This window comes from Prionailurus viverrinus, chromosome F2, assembly GCF_022837055.1.
Source record: "Prionailurus viverrinus isolate Anna chromosome F2, UM_Priviv_1.0, whole genome shotgun sequence".
Classification (NCBI taxonomy): domain Eukaryota; kingdom Metazoa; phylum Chordata; class Mammalia; order Carnivora; family Felidae; genus Prionailurus; species Prionailurus viverrinus.
In genome coordinates this window covers 76,715,509-76,731,441 of record NC_062578.1, presented here as the reverse complement: position 1 = coordinate 76,731,441, position 15,933 = coordinate 76,715,509, and the positions used below count along the sequence as shown (strand labels likewise).

At 49.8% G+C, this 15,933-nt stretch overlaps 1 protein-coding gene across 3 annotated transcripts in view; it reads right to left on the bottom strand.

Moving 5' to 3' along the window:
- The window catches only part of KHDRBS3 (KH RNA binding domain containing, signal transduction associated 3), a 188,329-nt gene extending 174,660 nt beyond the window's left edge, over positions 1–13,669 (bottom strand). For 2 of the 3 annotated variants that reach the window (XR_007148572.1, XM_047842388.1), the window contains exon 1: positions 13,488–13,669. Coding sequence is in view for 2 of the 3 variants with exons in the window: in XM_047842388.1 (XP_047698344.1) it covers positions 13,488–13,575 (88 nt within the window). In the remaining variant the exon portion in view is untranslated. Of the gene's footprint in view, positions 1–12,430; positions 12,453–13,487 lie in introns of those variants that run through there. The other variant, XM_047842389.1, reaches the window with a different exon arrangement.
- Between the last annotated feature and the right edge of the window lie 2,264 nt (positions 13,670–15,933).

Below are 15,933 nucleotides of genomic sequence, written 5' to 3'. Positions count from 1 at the left end.
GAGGTGACCGACTCCGCGTGACCACAAGATGCCGGGCACGTCACACAACTCCCTCGGGATCATTCTATAGGTGGATAAACTGAGGCTCACCGAGCTTCCTACCACCAAAAGGAACACACCTCTTCGCCATTTATGAGCAAGACCCTGGCAGGGTCGAGAAGGAAACAAAACAAAGTATAGTAATACAGAATACAGTCAATTCACCATTAAGACACATGACTTTTAGTTTTTCAGTCGCCGTGTTCTTCCAAGTCATTGTGGACCTAGGGCAGGGGGTTTGGTGTCCTATCTGTTCTGAACTGATGGTAAACTACACGATGGGCAGCGTCCAAAGTGCAGACAGTCCTTGCTTCACGTGTCTCTGAGTATGTGAGAGACGCATAGACACGGAGCTGTAGCTTCCTCAGGAAGGTTCTTTCCATACTTAAAAACAACAAAACAGGGGCTCTTGGGTGGCTTAGTCCTTGAAGTGTTGGACTCTTGGTTGATTTCAGCTCAGATCATGATCCCAGGGCTGTGAGTTCGAGTCCCGTGTCAGGCTCTGCGCTTCTGCACTGGCAGCATGAAGCCTGCTTGGGATTCTCTCTCTCTTCTCTCTCTCAAAATAAATAAACATTCAAAACAAAAAAACAACAAAACAAAAAGCAGTAAAACTCATTAACCAAATCAAAATCTTGTGAGGCACCTCAGGACCTGGCAGAGAAAAGCCAAGTGCGGGCAGGAGACTTGCTCAGGACCCCCTTCACCACCGGACCAGGACTTTCCACAGAACCATGAGCTGTTCTGGGACACAGAACTTTAATACCACCTTCTTGATTTCTAGAGAAAGGACTGAGCACCACTTCATGCTTTTCTGATAAACAATCAGCCAGCCAACACAACAACCACTCACAAACACAAAAACCACTCACCAACACGCTGACTACTGACTTTTGAATTTGGAGAATTAAAAAAAAAAAATGTAAGCAATAACTAAAAGTCTGATTTCTTTTAGAGTCATCAAGGACACTTTAAATTGACTTGATTTACATCTTTATGCTTACACCGCTGCTGTTCGCAATACCCTGGTGCCTGGGTTTTCTCGGTGTCCCACATTACCTGGATCATCGTCACTGTGCATCGACAACAGGTGGTCCTTCCTAATGACATACTTTTCTCCGAGACTGGGTTCACTCCCTGATAAAATCCATTCATCACTGCTATAACCAAATCCTTTTTTGAATAAATCAGAGAAATAATTACATAAAGAAAATTGTGAAGAAATAAACCTATTCTCAGACAATAAAAGGAGTATTTTTTGAGATTTTTCACCCAATTGATCGGTGCTGAAGTTCTGCCTTTCAGCTAAAGACTACACAGAACAGAGTTATGCTAGACCAGAGCAGGGGCCCTATGTAATGCCTGCACGTTACAGCTATGCCTTGAGAAAGGACTTTATTAAGAAAAAGGTAGCCATGAAGGCACCTCGGTGGGTCAGTCGGTTAAGTGTCCGACTCTGGTTCAGGTCGTGATCTCGCGGTTCGTAAGTTCGAGCCCATGTCGGGCTCTGTCTGACAGCTCGGAGCCTAGAGTCTGCTTCTGATTCTGTGTCTCCCTGTCTCTGCCCCTGTCTCCCTCTCTCTCTCTCTCTCACTCTCAAAAATAATCATTAAAAAAAAGTTTAAAAAAAGAAAAAAAGGTAGCCATGTTATCATGACAACATAAACACCCTCAGGAGTTTTATGAAATTAGTTTTTCTTATTATTACTTTGCATATTGTGCACATCGGGTGTTTAAAAGACTCGGATCTTGCAAATGAGGACCTCAACAAATCGGTAAGCCATAAGAAATCCGTATCTAAAAGATCCATGTAAGAGGAATGAGTGGTCTAACAATTATCATTAATTCACTCATCCAAAGAGTTTTGACAGCACCCTTATGGTGGACGGTATCGCAAAAGAGAGATACGGCCTGGTCCCTGCTCTCCAGTAGCTGGGAACGAGGAAGGACAGGCAGACTAACGCCCACGGCCGAAGCCAGCACACTACGCGTATCACAAAATAGCGTTGCGAGGACACAATCGTAATCATTCGTGTCCATGCTGTCTCTGGCTGCTTTTCTGCCGCAACAGCAAGTTGAGTGGAATGTACAGCCCACGGAACATTCGCTTCTGTCCACTTGCAGTCAGTCTACAGGCCTACTCCGAGTCTCACGCGAAGACAATGGCGATACACCTGCAGACACATCATCAACCACTCTGTCCAGTGAAAGGGCCCAGCAGCAATGATACACCAGTAGTCCGCTCCAGATTTTGACGTTTAAAGACCATTCCACACCATAAGAAACTAGGCACCTTGGAAGAAATGGCTAATTTTAGAGCTGCGGCACGGCAAGTACAAGATGTGCCTGGAACAAAATGCTGTTAAGGGGTTTAAAAAAATATTCAAAAGGCATATGGGACGCTCCTTTCAATGAGACCCAGGAGCCACGGTAAAGGGCTTCCCAATGGCCAAATCTGGGACAATTTAATTGCCAATTTATATAACGATTAGCAAAGGATTATGACCAGTTGAATCAAAGAAGAATCCCTGAAATTATACAGACAGATGACGGAGGGAGGGAGAGGAGGAAGAAGGAAAGAAAAAAATGAACACGTTCCCTCAGGTAGAATGTCAACCAATCAATGTAGATGGAATGACTGAATTAGAAAATCGCCACTTTAGGGGCACCTGGGTGGCTCAGTCAGCTAAGCGTCCGACTCTTAATTTCGGCTCAGGTCACGACCTCACAGTTCATAGGTTCAAGCCCCGCATCGGGCTCTGGGCTGAAAGCATGAAGCCTGCTTGGGATTCTCTCCCCCTCTGTGCCCATCCAATGTTCGTGCGTGCGTGCGCGTTGTCTCTCTCTCAAAATAAATAAAATTAAAAAAAAAAAAGAAAATCTCCATCTTACAACTAGCACAGTAATAATTCAGGTTAACAAACGTCAATGGATGCTAAAATCTGTGAGGAAGAGTTTACAATGAGGAACGGAGTATTTACAAGTGTCTCCTCACAAAAATACTAATTTCCTTACAAAAGGAAAATAATATCTTTGCAGTGGAGACAGCTGGCAGGACCTTAACCAAGTAATCAAACCTGTATCGTCGGTCACAGGACAACGTGACCCCGACACCGTGTGCCTCCCAGTAGGAGGTGCCGAGCAGGACACACCATCGCCTCAGGGGGATTCCTGCGGAAGCGGAAGCACGTGAACCGGATATTAAGGAAATGGACAACCCAGGCGGACGACCCACAGAAACCTGGTCTCTGTGGTAATCAAACACGCACGGCATAAAAGGTAAAGGAAGACGCAGGTGCTCTTCCAAAGTGAGAGACCAAAAGACACTAAACAGCTGAATGCACTCTCGGGTCTTGAACTGGATCCTCTCCAAGACCAAATGGGAAGCACGGCAAGAGTGGCGCACGGACTGCAGACGAGACAGTCGTATGAAACAACGATCGACTTCCTAAATGTGATCACTCTCCTCCAGAACTGCAGTTACGTAAGAGAAAATCCACGCTAAGGTGGACTTTTAGGGGCAAGGGGAGATAACGTGGGCACCTTACTCCCCAACGAGCCAGGAACATACGTAAATACACGGGGACGATGGGAAAGCAGATGTGGGAAAGCGTTAACAACTGGGGAATCCAGACAAACGGGCATACGGGACGCCTTAGCACTATATTTTCAACTCTTTTATTTTAAAACTGTTTCCAAATAAAAGTTTGCAATGCCTAGAATAAGAAATGAAGGTCTTAACAACGGGAGGGGGAGAGAAGAGAGATAAGCAAATAACCACAAAGCGCCAACAGGAATACTAGGTGCGACGGAAACATAGGGGAGCCTGGAGCTAAGAATTACGTGCGGGGATCGGAAAGGGTCTGTGTCGCTGACCGAGTCCCTTTCCCACCTGTGATGGGTTCGGTGTCCAGCCAAGCCCTCTTCGAAGAGGACTCGCCCTGGCCCCATGATGAGCTGAAGTCATTCTGAGCCCCGAAAACCTCTCTGCATTCTCCTACCGAACACACTCTTGGAACCGTTCCCTCTACGTGTTTATCTCTCCTCCCCGGACTGCAGACTGCTTGACAAATGACGAAGACTGAAGACTGTGATGGTGGTGGTGGTGGCGGTGGTGGTGATGGTGATGGTGATGATGATGATGATGATGATGATGATGATGAAGGCGGGAGCAGCTGTTTACCCCACGCTTAGTACCTACCAGGCATGACACTATACATCTCATCACACAAAGACTCCAAGCAGGCTTCCTTTTTTTCAACAACCATTTTATAGTCATGGAAACTGAGGCTGAGCACGGTTCACGAATCCAAGGTCACAACACAAAGAAGCGGCTCAAACCTGTGTGACTGAGAACTGTCCTCAGCCTCTCCTTGTTACCAAACAGTCTGAACCTCGTCCCAGCATTTTCAGTCAGCAGCAGGCACGCGCTGGTTAGGCAAACGGGAGGTGAAAGGGACCTCTCTCAGTACTCGGCTCTGTTTACAGTATGCTGAGCACATCCAAACTCAAGGCCAGGAGCAGAGGAGGCACGAGGTGGGAGGAGAAAGCCGGCCCTGTAAAAACGGCCAGCAGATACTCTACTGCACCGGTAGATAACCGAGAACTGATGTAGGAAAGTCAGATATAAAAGATACGACATGAGGATGAGAAACATAAATGTGCAGTGATCTCATATTAGATGTGACAAATATGTCCTGTATGTCAAAAACTTAGAATGAAAGTAAATACCTATAAAATCATTGTCTTTCCACCTTAGTGACCTATGAGGCAGGCATTACTGCCAGTGTAGACATGGAAGTAACTGGCCCAGAACACACAGTTCAATTTAACAGGTCAGGTACTTAACAAATATTAGTTGAATAAACGGACAAAATGAAAGAAACCTCAGGATACGTTTCTGAAGTCCCGTGGCCTCTTTCCAGTATTCCGCTCTGCTAAAATTACTAAATTTGTAATCGTGTCTTTGTCCAAAATTCCTCCCGGGTTTTGTACCTGGACCTGGTCAGCCCCTTACCCAGGAGGAAGCAGACGTTTCCACACCAGCTGACAAAGCTTTGGTTACTACGGTTTGCTTCCTCACACAAATGGAAGATTTTGACTCATCGGCTCCAATGCAAATAACAGGACTATAATTTCCCCCACAGAACAAACAAATTTATGGCCAACAGCCATAAATCAGACTATCCTAACACTTACCTTGAATAAAGTTTTCAATTCAACGCTTTGGAGATAATTTTTCTGTAGGGCATAGTGAGCCCTCTCCCGTGACCTTGCACGAGCTCTGAATCCCTGTAACCTGTGTCCGTTCACCTGCACAGCGAGCACAGAGCAACCTGCCAGAGGTCGCCAGGGTTAACCAGGTAACATGTGAAAAAGGACCCGGCAGCAGCCCCTGGCACACCCGAAGCACTCGGGAGGTGCCCACGGAACGGCAGTCATGGTTCTCGGCGAATACTGGGGACAGCCACAGAGTGCGCCTCTTAAAATCAGAACTGTGAAAGGCTGATGCCGATACAGGGGTATCGAAAGCAACGCCGGCCTGCGGACCATCAAGCCCGGTTCCGAGTAGCTACCGGCGGGACCAGGGGTAACCAGCTGTGCGCAGCGCCATCTAGTGGAGCCGGAGCAGAGCACAAGTGCCGACCGCGGGACAGGGACGCCCGTGCAAACTGCCCCTGCTCCCCTCCGTTGGGATGTCCAGGAGAGCTGGAAACAACAGCGACCCCCGCCCCTGTAACACGTGCATCAGAAAGGGCGCTCTCACTTCCGCATGCTCTTTATCATACCACGAAGAACATCGGTGATGCGCCACGAACACTACTTCTAAAGTCCTTAAAATAGCCGCCGGGGCTGATGGGCAAAAAAAATATGGAAATGTCCAGCTGCCCAATCCAGGGTAAAAGATCTTGTGCTGGTGGAGAGGAGCTGCTGAGGGTCCAGCTACGTTTTAATGTGGGCAGTCACAAAGCCGTTTAGGGAGGCTTCATTTGCTCATTGACGCTTCTGGTGCCACAGAACCTTGAACAGCACCATCAAAATCAGAGCGCTAACTTTGCACAGGGTTATCACTAAATAAGCTTCCTAAGAATGAGTCTATTTTTTCTAGATTTTAAAACTACACTCATTCTAATAACAAAAAAATCACCCCGAGAATTGAAACTAGACGGTTATTACACGTTTTACATCTGAAAAGTGACCCAGCACGCACACGTGGTCTCAGGCTATTGCATAAAACTAGCAGGCAACATTTCTTAAGCACCTGCTATGTGTTAGACACTGTACTTATCTCATGTCTAGAACAGCCCTACAAAGGAGGTATAGGTGCTCCCATTTTACAGACAGGAAACTGAGGCTCCTTCTGTAGCAGCTCCTCCCTTGTTAAGTAACACCCTTTCCCCTATAAATGCCACCCACCACACCTGCCATGCCGCCACGGGTCACAAAGTTTCTGCCCCGTTTTGTCAGGCCGCTGTGTGTCCCTCTGGACAGCATGCACTCTGCCGTCCTCACAGACCACTGGCCCAATACCGAGCACTTAATTTTCAGAGCTGCATGACAGAGAATTTCCATGGAAGTCAAAGATGAAAATGCACCTCTACCTGGTGCTCCCAGGTAAAGTGTCTAGTGTCCTGGAGGTAGGCAGGTAAGGATTTAAATCTCGGCTTGCCACTTAGCTGTCTGACCTTAGGCAATTATTTGTCCTGCAATGCCCTCACTTCTCTCACCTGTAAAATAAAGTAAACCGATTTACTCTTTTAACACTGTTAGAAAAATTAAATGAAACAATGGACATAAAGCTTCTAACCCAGAAAAAACCTCTTGATAAATGGTAACTATTACTATTAGCAATCGCAAGGCGAGGTTATTCAAACATCCTCCCCACCCCCATCCCACCTCCATCCCAGAGCCAAAACCTTTGTCGGTGGAATATGTTCTCTTACGTTCTTGGCACTCTTTTTCCCTCGCTTTTTGAGCCTGTTTTTAGAAAATGGAGAATTTCTACACATACCACAAACTGACTAAAAATTTCTGCTATCATACTTTCAACCAATTGTTCCTATGATACAGAATTAAAATACAAAGAGCTCCGTGCCTCTGAGAGGTTCCTTAAAGACCCACAGAGCTTTCTCAAGAATCTGATTTAGGGGCACCTGGCTGGCCCGGTTGGTTAAGCATCTGACTCTTGATTTCGGTTCAGGTCATGATCTCACGGTTCGTGAGTTCGAGCCCCACATCGGGCTCTGCACTGACAGTGTGAGCCTGCTTGGGATTCTCTCGCTCTCAAAATAAATAAATAAACTTAAAAAAATAACAAAGAAATTTGACTTAGTCACTTTCTACACTGAAAGTTTTCCCATTTTCTCTTTGACCGCTGGGACACACAACTAAAAATCCTTGCCTTCAATGCCCACTAAAGGCTGAAAAGTGCTGCTGGAGAACACAGGAAGAAAGTGAACAGCCTTTGCGGTAAAGCACACTTTAGGGGACCGTTTCTTAAAATCTCCCATCGCCAAAGGAAATCCCTAACTGGCTTCCACTACAATAAAACTTTTATTTAAAAGCAATGTCGACCTCTGTCCTTTTATCTCTTTTCGTAAAGTAGCCTATCAAAACCCCACAGACTAGATTTAAAATTGCAGCCTGACTATTTAAAATTGTGCACCTTCACTGGGCAAGCTACTTCACATTTCTGAGACTCAGACGCGCCATTTGAAAAAAACAAAAGAGGCAGGCAGGGCATAAAACCACCTACCTTGCGAGATCTTTGTGGGGACTGGAGATAATGCACAGGAAGCACCTGGCACGGTGGCCCTCAGTTTGGCAGCTTGCATCATAATCATCATCCCCAACACTAAGGAACACTTCTATTTTTTGGTAAAAAATGTAAACCACTGTATCCTCATTCGGTGGGAAGATGACGACCAGCTAAAGGGTCCTGTGATGCCAGAGCGGCTGCCGACGCCCGATCCATCCGAAGTCCCAGCCGCTCTCTGCACGTGGGTGTCTGCCCACCCGCTGCTAGTGTGGACCACCTCCTTCAGGTAAGAGGGCGGGAGTCTGCCATGGTCCCAGGGCTTCAAGTTTCCGCTTTTTAACCCATCAGAAGAAATTTCACGCAGGAATTTAGGCAAGGAGAGCTAACTGTATTGGAGCACACTGGCTTAATCAATTGCTTAAGAAGAAGAAAAGTAAATAAACATCTGATTCAAAGCGGATCTGCTAACATCTCATTAACTCCCAGAGAAGGACCCCCTACGGTTCTACCCCACCCATGAAAGGGCACTGGGGCCTTGTGCTGGCTCCCGGCTGCATCTCACTTAGCGCCTCTTTGGTTTGTGTCCCTGGGGCCGGTCCAGACTTCATCCCTGCCCCTTTCAGCTGTCCTTTAAGGAACCCACTGCTCAACACTTTCTGAGTCTCCCACCTCCAGGAATATTAAAACACAACGCTGACACAACGCGGGGTGGGAGGCTGCAGGAGCCAGGTGCCGAGAGTTACGGGAGGTGCTCAGGTCGGAGAGACGGGAGTGTCCCAAGAAGACGGAGGTCGCAATGATGTGTTGTGCCGATGAGGACACCATCAGAGACGTAAGCACCATAAGCACTGGCTGCTCTGGGACAAAATGGGCAATCTGGATCCATGGGGCGGACGGGGCGGGGCGGTGGGTAAGGGATGTGGTCACAGGAGATACCCTAGAGCAGAAATTCCCAGGGTGAGGTACAAGAACAGATGCTATAGAATCTTTCAGTTCCGGCACCGTTACTAACGGCCGTCCCAGCCTGCCCCTGTACCTCTGTGGGCCAGTGAGGTCCCGGAAAGAACGACACTGCTTGCACCTTCGCGCGGGCATTTTGCAAGCATGTCACCCGGAGTAAGTCATTTCAGTCGCTGGGAGTCTCAGTTTCTACAACTGAAACGTTGGGCTGCTAACGTCTACACTTCTGGGTTGTTACCAGTATTCAGATGGCAGACAAGACGGGGCACAGAGAAGAGCCTCGAAAATGTCCCTAGGCTGACTGAGTTAAACCATCCAGTCACTCAGTACTTCTGAAGGAGAGTTGAAGACGTTCCCCAGTTAAAAAGGAGGGCATCTATGCACTTGAAACTCACTCTCAAATTGAGACATATGAGAGCGCTCGTTTCTCAGCAGCAGAGTCTGTTTTCTCCCCTCGCTACCTCCAGGACCCGGCACAAGGACCTGGCAGGTTCTCAGGAAACATGCCACTAATGACCAGATACCAAAACACTGTAACTCACAATTGCTGGATCGCTCCGAATCATAACACACTACAGGAAATTCAGAAATGGTTTGCCTAAAAAAACAAACGAGAACTCTGAAAAGCCTCTAAGAAAAACAATTAAAAACTAAAAACCACACCCTCCTTTGGATGAAACAGAAACTCACACACCACTTCTAAATATAAGTCTGCAATCTCCATTCTCATTTGTCTCTCTTACTCTACATGTCTGACAACATTCAAGCGAACTGCAAACAGTTTCTAAAAGGGGGGGGGGAGGGTCACCACAAATGACACCTCAAGCCATCAGGGTTTTGTTGAACAAAGAGAAGCATGTGGGGCTAAGTAACGATCCTCCCTTCATGTGTTTTTACCCCTCACGTACATCCTGAGTGATGCTAAGAGCACTAATATCAGAGAAATGGATGCCATATGAAAAATTACCATCTTGAAATACCAACAGAGAATTTTATCAATCCGGACACAAACAGACCACCTTCATCTTGACTCCTTTGCTCCGCTTCCTCTTGTAACCAACCACTAAATATAACTTGGCAGCGAACCAGCCACCAATCCATATATTATATCAGATAATTAAAAATACAGGGTTATGTAATCTTATTTAATGGTTACTTGGCTTGGATTGAAAGCCATCCAAAGCAGTACCAGAGAACTGGATGAAATTATAATGCATAAGACATTTCTAAAGATGTTTTTTAGTAAGAGTCAGCACATCCCCTACTAGCAAATATAATACAAAACACAGAACGCTACTTTCATCTCCAATTAACCTCCCTGGCAAGAAACAGACAATGTCAATTCCTTCCAGGGGGCTCGGGAAGTGGGGAGAGACATACCAAAGCCTATCTTCTTTGATTTGATTTTAACATCAAGTAAACATCACCCATTACATTTGGTAGAGAAACAACAGTGCTCAGTATTTACAGGGTAGGGGGAAGGAGAGCCAGTTAGCCTAAGAAAATAAAAGTCAGCAACTAATGCTCACCGTGACACGCAAGCCTGGAAAAGGTATAAAAGCTGACTTCCATTAGCACAGGAGCGTAGATCTTGAGGCCATCCCAGCTCAAGTTCTTACTTACAGATTATTAGAAAAAAATAATTCAGTGAGGAGGCTGATCAATGTTTACAACTACTGAATTTTTTAAAAATGGCAACATCTCATTTATAAACGGTTTCATTATCATAATGTGTTGATTACTAAAGTAATAAGCTGGTCACAGGAGGGCTTTAATTCAAAGTGCCTCTTGGCCAGAGCACTAAAATCCTGTAGGATAGATAAACCTACTATACATGTTTGTTTCTTCAAACAGACCACTAGATAAGTATCAAAAGAAACTTTTTTTTAATAAAAATCAAGGTAAGTCCACCAGAAAAGAGCATATTAATTACATTGATCTCTACAGGGTTTTAAATTAGCGTGTGTTGTATTCTATCTTTGCAAGAAGGCACAAATAGCAAGAACAATGGCCTTAAGAGACAGGAGACCTGAGTTCAAATTAGATCTCAGCTGCCCACAAACTTGCATAGTTGGGTTCCGCAGCCGCCTCCCCAGAAAAACGGAGATGTCAATGTCAGCCTCACAAGAGTCCAAGTGTGAGAAAGGAACTGAACGGCATCAGCGTGTACCTTAAAGAGCCTTGGAAACTTCAACACGCTATGCAAACATAAGGTATCGGGTTCAGTGCTGACCGTCGTCACGGTACAAGTTGGTGCCGGAAGCCTAATTCCAGCATCGAGATACAGAATAAACTCTGAAAAGAAATAGTTTCTTTCAGAGGCAAACAGTCAATAAAATCACTAAATATGAATAAAAATGCTTTTCTATAGCCAATAACAAGATGGTTATCAGATTCAAAATCAAAGTTTTCTAATAACCATTCAAATTCAGATGTAAGACACTATTTTAGAGGTGCACTTGTAATTCTGAAGTTACATAATTGAGCATAATTAATACTTTAAATGATAAGGCTTTGCATTCTGGATATCAGCTTATGATTTAAGAGGAAAACAGTTTCGTCTCAAGTAATCTAAATTAACAGTAATAACAGCATCTTGAGTATCACCTTTTCCTTCTTTCATGTAACTGTTCGCTGTGAGAAATGTAGTCCTTACACAAATTACTTTTTGTATGGAAAAGTAAGGTGATCGGGTTTAACATCTACAAAAATACTAAACGGGAACACTGTCCAGTATCTATTTCAAGTAACCAGAAGCCACTGACACTAGTAAAAACACAAAACACCAAAAGAATTTTGAATGTACGGTTTTAGCAACACAGTACTATGGCAACATGGCACGGAGGTAAAAAAAAAAAATTCTGACTTTCAAAATAAGATAACTCATTACACTTGTACTTCAGCTGTTTCCTTAATTGAGCACCACATAACTTTGATTCGGCTTCTTTTTTAAGAAAAATGCACTTGACTCCACAATCCAAACTATTTCTAATGCCACTGATCTCACACAACGTACAGAGAAATTTCTTTCACAGAAATGACAGCCCAGCAGGCAACAAAAGATATATGTAAATCATAAAGCAGTGCAAACCTAACTGCAGAACTGTTCAGAAGAGCCTCGGAGTAAGCTTAAAATTCCTTTTCCCTAATTTAAGAATGTAAGCCCATTACTTTTTCACAAGCCCGTTTTACTAAAGAAATAAAAAATAAGTCTGCAATTAAAATAAAATGGGAGAGCTCCGTAAACCGATTTCTGTTCCACAATTCAGACAGCATGCGTGCTTACATTCTTGGAGACACGGAGTCTCCCCACTAACAACACACCCTACTCTGTCTGCAGAACCGGCTGAAACAGGCAAATGCTGGAGGCTGCTGTTCAAAAATATAGATATCGATATACAAATAGAATATGTCTGCCTCTTCTTTCACTTCCAACAATAAAAGAGCCAGGGCCAGCATTAAGATCAGCAGACCCGATTTAACTCGGAAACCACAAACTGTCACTGCACGGAGTGATTCCTGCAAAAGGGAACAGATCTGACCAGGTAATGTTTCTGCCATCACCCAGAGAAGCAGCACACCAGTAGCCCCCAAGCCCATCTTCATCTGAAACATGGGTAACAGATACAGAAGGACCCGAGGACTGCTCCCGGGAAGGAAGGCTCCATTTACCGTCCATCCCAGATCACTCAGGAAGCTCAAGGAAGAACAAGCCAGGAAATCCTGTCCTGGGTAGGCGCGCCTCCATATGCCCCTGGATCCCGGTGCCCTCTGCTTCCCAGGGCTGTTCACACCCTGGACTGGCGGAAGCAGCGCTAAAACGGCATAGGCAGCAAAGACTCCTCGTCTGGTCTTCTGAACTCCTAACCAGCCTCCAGTGAGGGTGACCCACCCAGAGCGTCCCAAAGAGAAGACAGGCGAGCCAAGAAGGGGGCTCTTGCGTGGGCCCCTACCAACCCCTCCCCACCAAGGGCCAGCCTGCAAGCCTGGGCAGGAGCTGCCCACCTCCAGGGAGAGCAGACCACCCTGCCAGGGTACGGATAACCTGGGCACTGGAGAAAAAACGAGACAGACAGGAACTGGGCTCTGCCACTAAGACCGCTGGGTCCTTCTCGGAAACGCTTGGGGTCTGACCCCAAACCTCCCCCAAGGTCCTCAAACTTCACTAACAATACAGGCACCTGTTCCCTTCACCTTTTGTGCATTTCATCCCCTCCAATCCTTCCATTTTGCTCCAGCTCTTTCTCCAGCTCCCCGGACAGACCAAACACACGAGGATGCCCGAATCCCTCACAAACTCCCCTCCGATGAGATAATTCAACCCCCGCCCCACCAAAGCCCCCAGATGTTCGCCGTCCCCCACCCACAAGTTTACCTCGGGTATCCTCGAGTCCCCAAAGATCTTCCAGTCTCGTCCGAGCGCCCCAGCCTTCTGCCCCCCCGCCCCGGCCGCGTCTCCCAAAGGCACACACATCTCGCTTTCCCCCGGGTGTCCCGTATTCCCCCAGGTCCCCACCCAAACGCCCCCCCGGATTACTACCTGGGTCCCCTCCCGCCTCCCCAGCTCTGCTTCCAGCCAGCCCCACAGGTCCGCCTCCCCAGCGCCCCCGCATTTCCACCCGATCCCGAGCCTCCCCCGTCCCCGAGCCGCCCCGGCCGCCACTCCCCCGGCCCCAACGGCCGCGGGCTACAGTTAACGGCCGGCCGACCGGCCGGCGTGCGCCCTCACCTTGGTTCACCAGCCGCAGAGCGTGCGTGAAGGAGGGGTCCAGGGAGTCCTTCTCCGCCATCAGCTCCGGCAGGTACTTCTCCTCCATGCTCGCCGGCCGCCGGGCCCGGGACGCCGACGCGCGGCGGGCGAGCAGCGGTGGCCCCGCGCCCCCCGACCCCGCCCGCGCCCCAGCGGCGCGCAACCCGGGCCAGAAGCCGCGGCCGGGGCGCGGCGGAGCCAAGCCCGGAGGTCGGCCAGGCGGCGGCACGGGGCGGGGGGTGGCCGCCGAGTGCCCCGCGCTGGCGGCCGCTGTCTCCCGGACGCAGCCCCCGCGGCCCCGCAGCGGGCCGAGCAGGAGCGGGCGCGGGCCGGCGCGGTCAGGCGGGCCCTCGGGCCGGGCCGGCGGCGCGCTCGGCGAGCCTGAGGCAGTCCCGGGCGAGCCCCGCCAGCCGGCGCCCGCGCCCCAGCTCAGCCGCGACCCGCACGCCGCGCGCCGCCCCGCGCTCTCCGAGCGGCCGCGCCGAGCGCCCGGCCCCGCCGCCCCGCCCGCCGCGCCTGCGCCTGCGCGCCGCGCCCGCGCCCCCCGCCCCGCCCCGCCCGCCGCCCGCCGCCTCCGGGGGGGGGGGGGGGGGGGGGGGGGGGGGGCCCGCCCCCTGCTGCGCGGCAGTCCGCGGGGAAGGGCGTCCCGGCGCCTCCCGCCCGCCGCGCGCTCTCCTCCGGCCCCGGGGGGCGCGGGGGAGCCCGGCTGTGCGGTGCCGGCGCGGCCCGACGCGGACGCCGGGAAACTGAGGCCCGGAGAGGTCGCGCGGCTCGCCCAAGGTCACCCGGCGAGCGCTCCCCGGAGGAGGGTCAGGGGCCCGGCCGGGAGAGAGGACAGGGAGGCGAGCCCGGGCTCGCCCCAGCGGGCCCTGGGGAGAGGCATCGGGGCGAGCCGCGCTGCTCTTGATGGCTCCCAGGACTTCCCTAACTTCTCTCGCGTTGCTGTCCCCTCCTGTTTGCAAGCAAATAACGCGGGCGCGCCGTCCTTCCCGGGCGCCCGGGCTCTGGGCGCCCACCCCGGGACCCTGGGTCCCGAGGTCGGTTACGTAAAAGAGCGTGCCCTTCAGGGTGTCTTTGTCAGCCCGAGTTGCCACCGGCTCATCTTTCTCTTCTCCCCTAAACCGGCTGTGCCTGGATGAGGAAGAGGGAGCCTTGCTGGAACCTGTTCCCTCCGGGGGAGAGTGCCCTGGACGCACGTGGGCGCTGATGTCCTCTGTCCCTTTCCGCCCTCTTCCCCAAGGAGCCCTCCCTGGGGCCCGTTTTCAGGTTTAGTGAGCATGTGGAGTAAATGTCTCCCAGCTGGCCTAGGACTCAGAGTCTGTCCTGCCTTTCCCCCTCCAAACCTCCACCCCCAGTCCTGGCCTCAATGTCACATTCCCTGGACAGCTTTCCAAGACTTCCTCTGCCAAGCTGGTCAGGGCACCATGTCCTCCACCCCCCACCCCACCCCCCTTCCCTCCCCCTCGCTGGTCAGCCCTGGCTCACAGAGAGCTGTAATTCTGTTTTCTTGAGACCATGAGCATCTCAGGGGCAGAGCTAGAGTTTTGTTTTGGGGGGAGGGTCCCCAGCACCTGGTGCCTTTGGGAGAGGTGTGGGGGGGGGGCACCAGATATGTTTGTTGAAGTGACAAACCAGTGGAAAGCCACTCCTGTGGCCAGCTGTGGAGGGCAGGCGTGGAATCTTCCTCCCATGCACCTGTAGGCCTCCGCAGCCAGAGATGCTGAGAGTGGACATTGAGCAGCACCAAGCTACTGTAAATCCCACCCCCAGTACCACCTCCCTCAAGCTCAAGCACTCCAACCCCTGTTCCTCCCTAGACTGACTTGGCTCCCAGCTAAAGGGCCATTTCAGAATTCCCAGTAAGAACCTTCTTCATGTCTGTCTTTCGGCTAAACTCTCAAGAGGCCCTCAAATGACAGGTTAAATGTGTGGCCTCTGGGACGGGACAACCCGGATTTGCAATTATGGCTCTGCTGCTCACTAGCTGTGACCTCTCTGTGCCTCAGTCTCCTCATCTTGTAGAGATGAGAATAGACCCGATTTCATAACAGAGCCATGAAGAGTAAACTAAGCAGCTCCTAATGAAATCCCCCCAGTCTTCCGCACACAGTTAAGTGCTTAGCTGGTCTTTGTCGGGGTTTTCTTTGCATGGTTCTTCTCTTGGTCTTCCAAATCTCTTTCCCCTCAGCCATGGCTCCCTGGAGCACTCAGCAAACACCACTGTGTGTGGTCCTCACTGCAGGACACCCCATGGATTGCCCCAGTTGACTAAGCGAAGGACCCGGGGGCCCAGAGTGGGGCTTCTAGAACAGCAAAGGGGGATGGTTGCAGTCCCAGCTCCTCCCTGACTCTCCGCAGGACCTTGGCTAATTAAACCTGTGTGAGCTTCAGAGACCCCCTCTCCAAAACCTGGGTTACGCCAGCA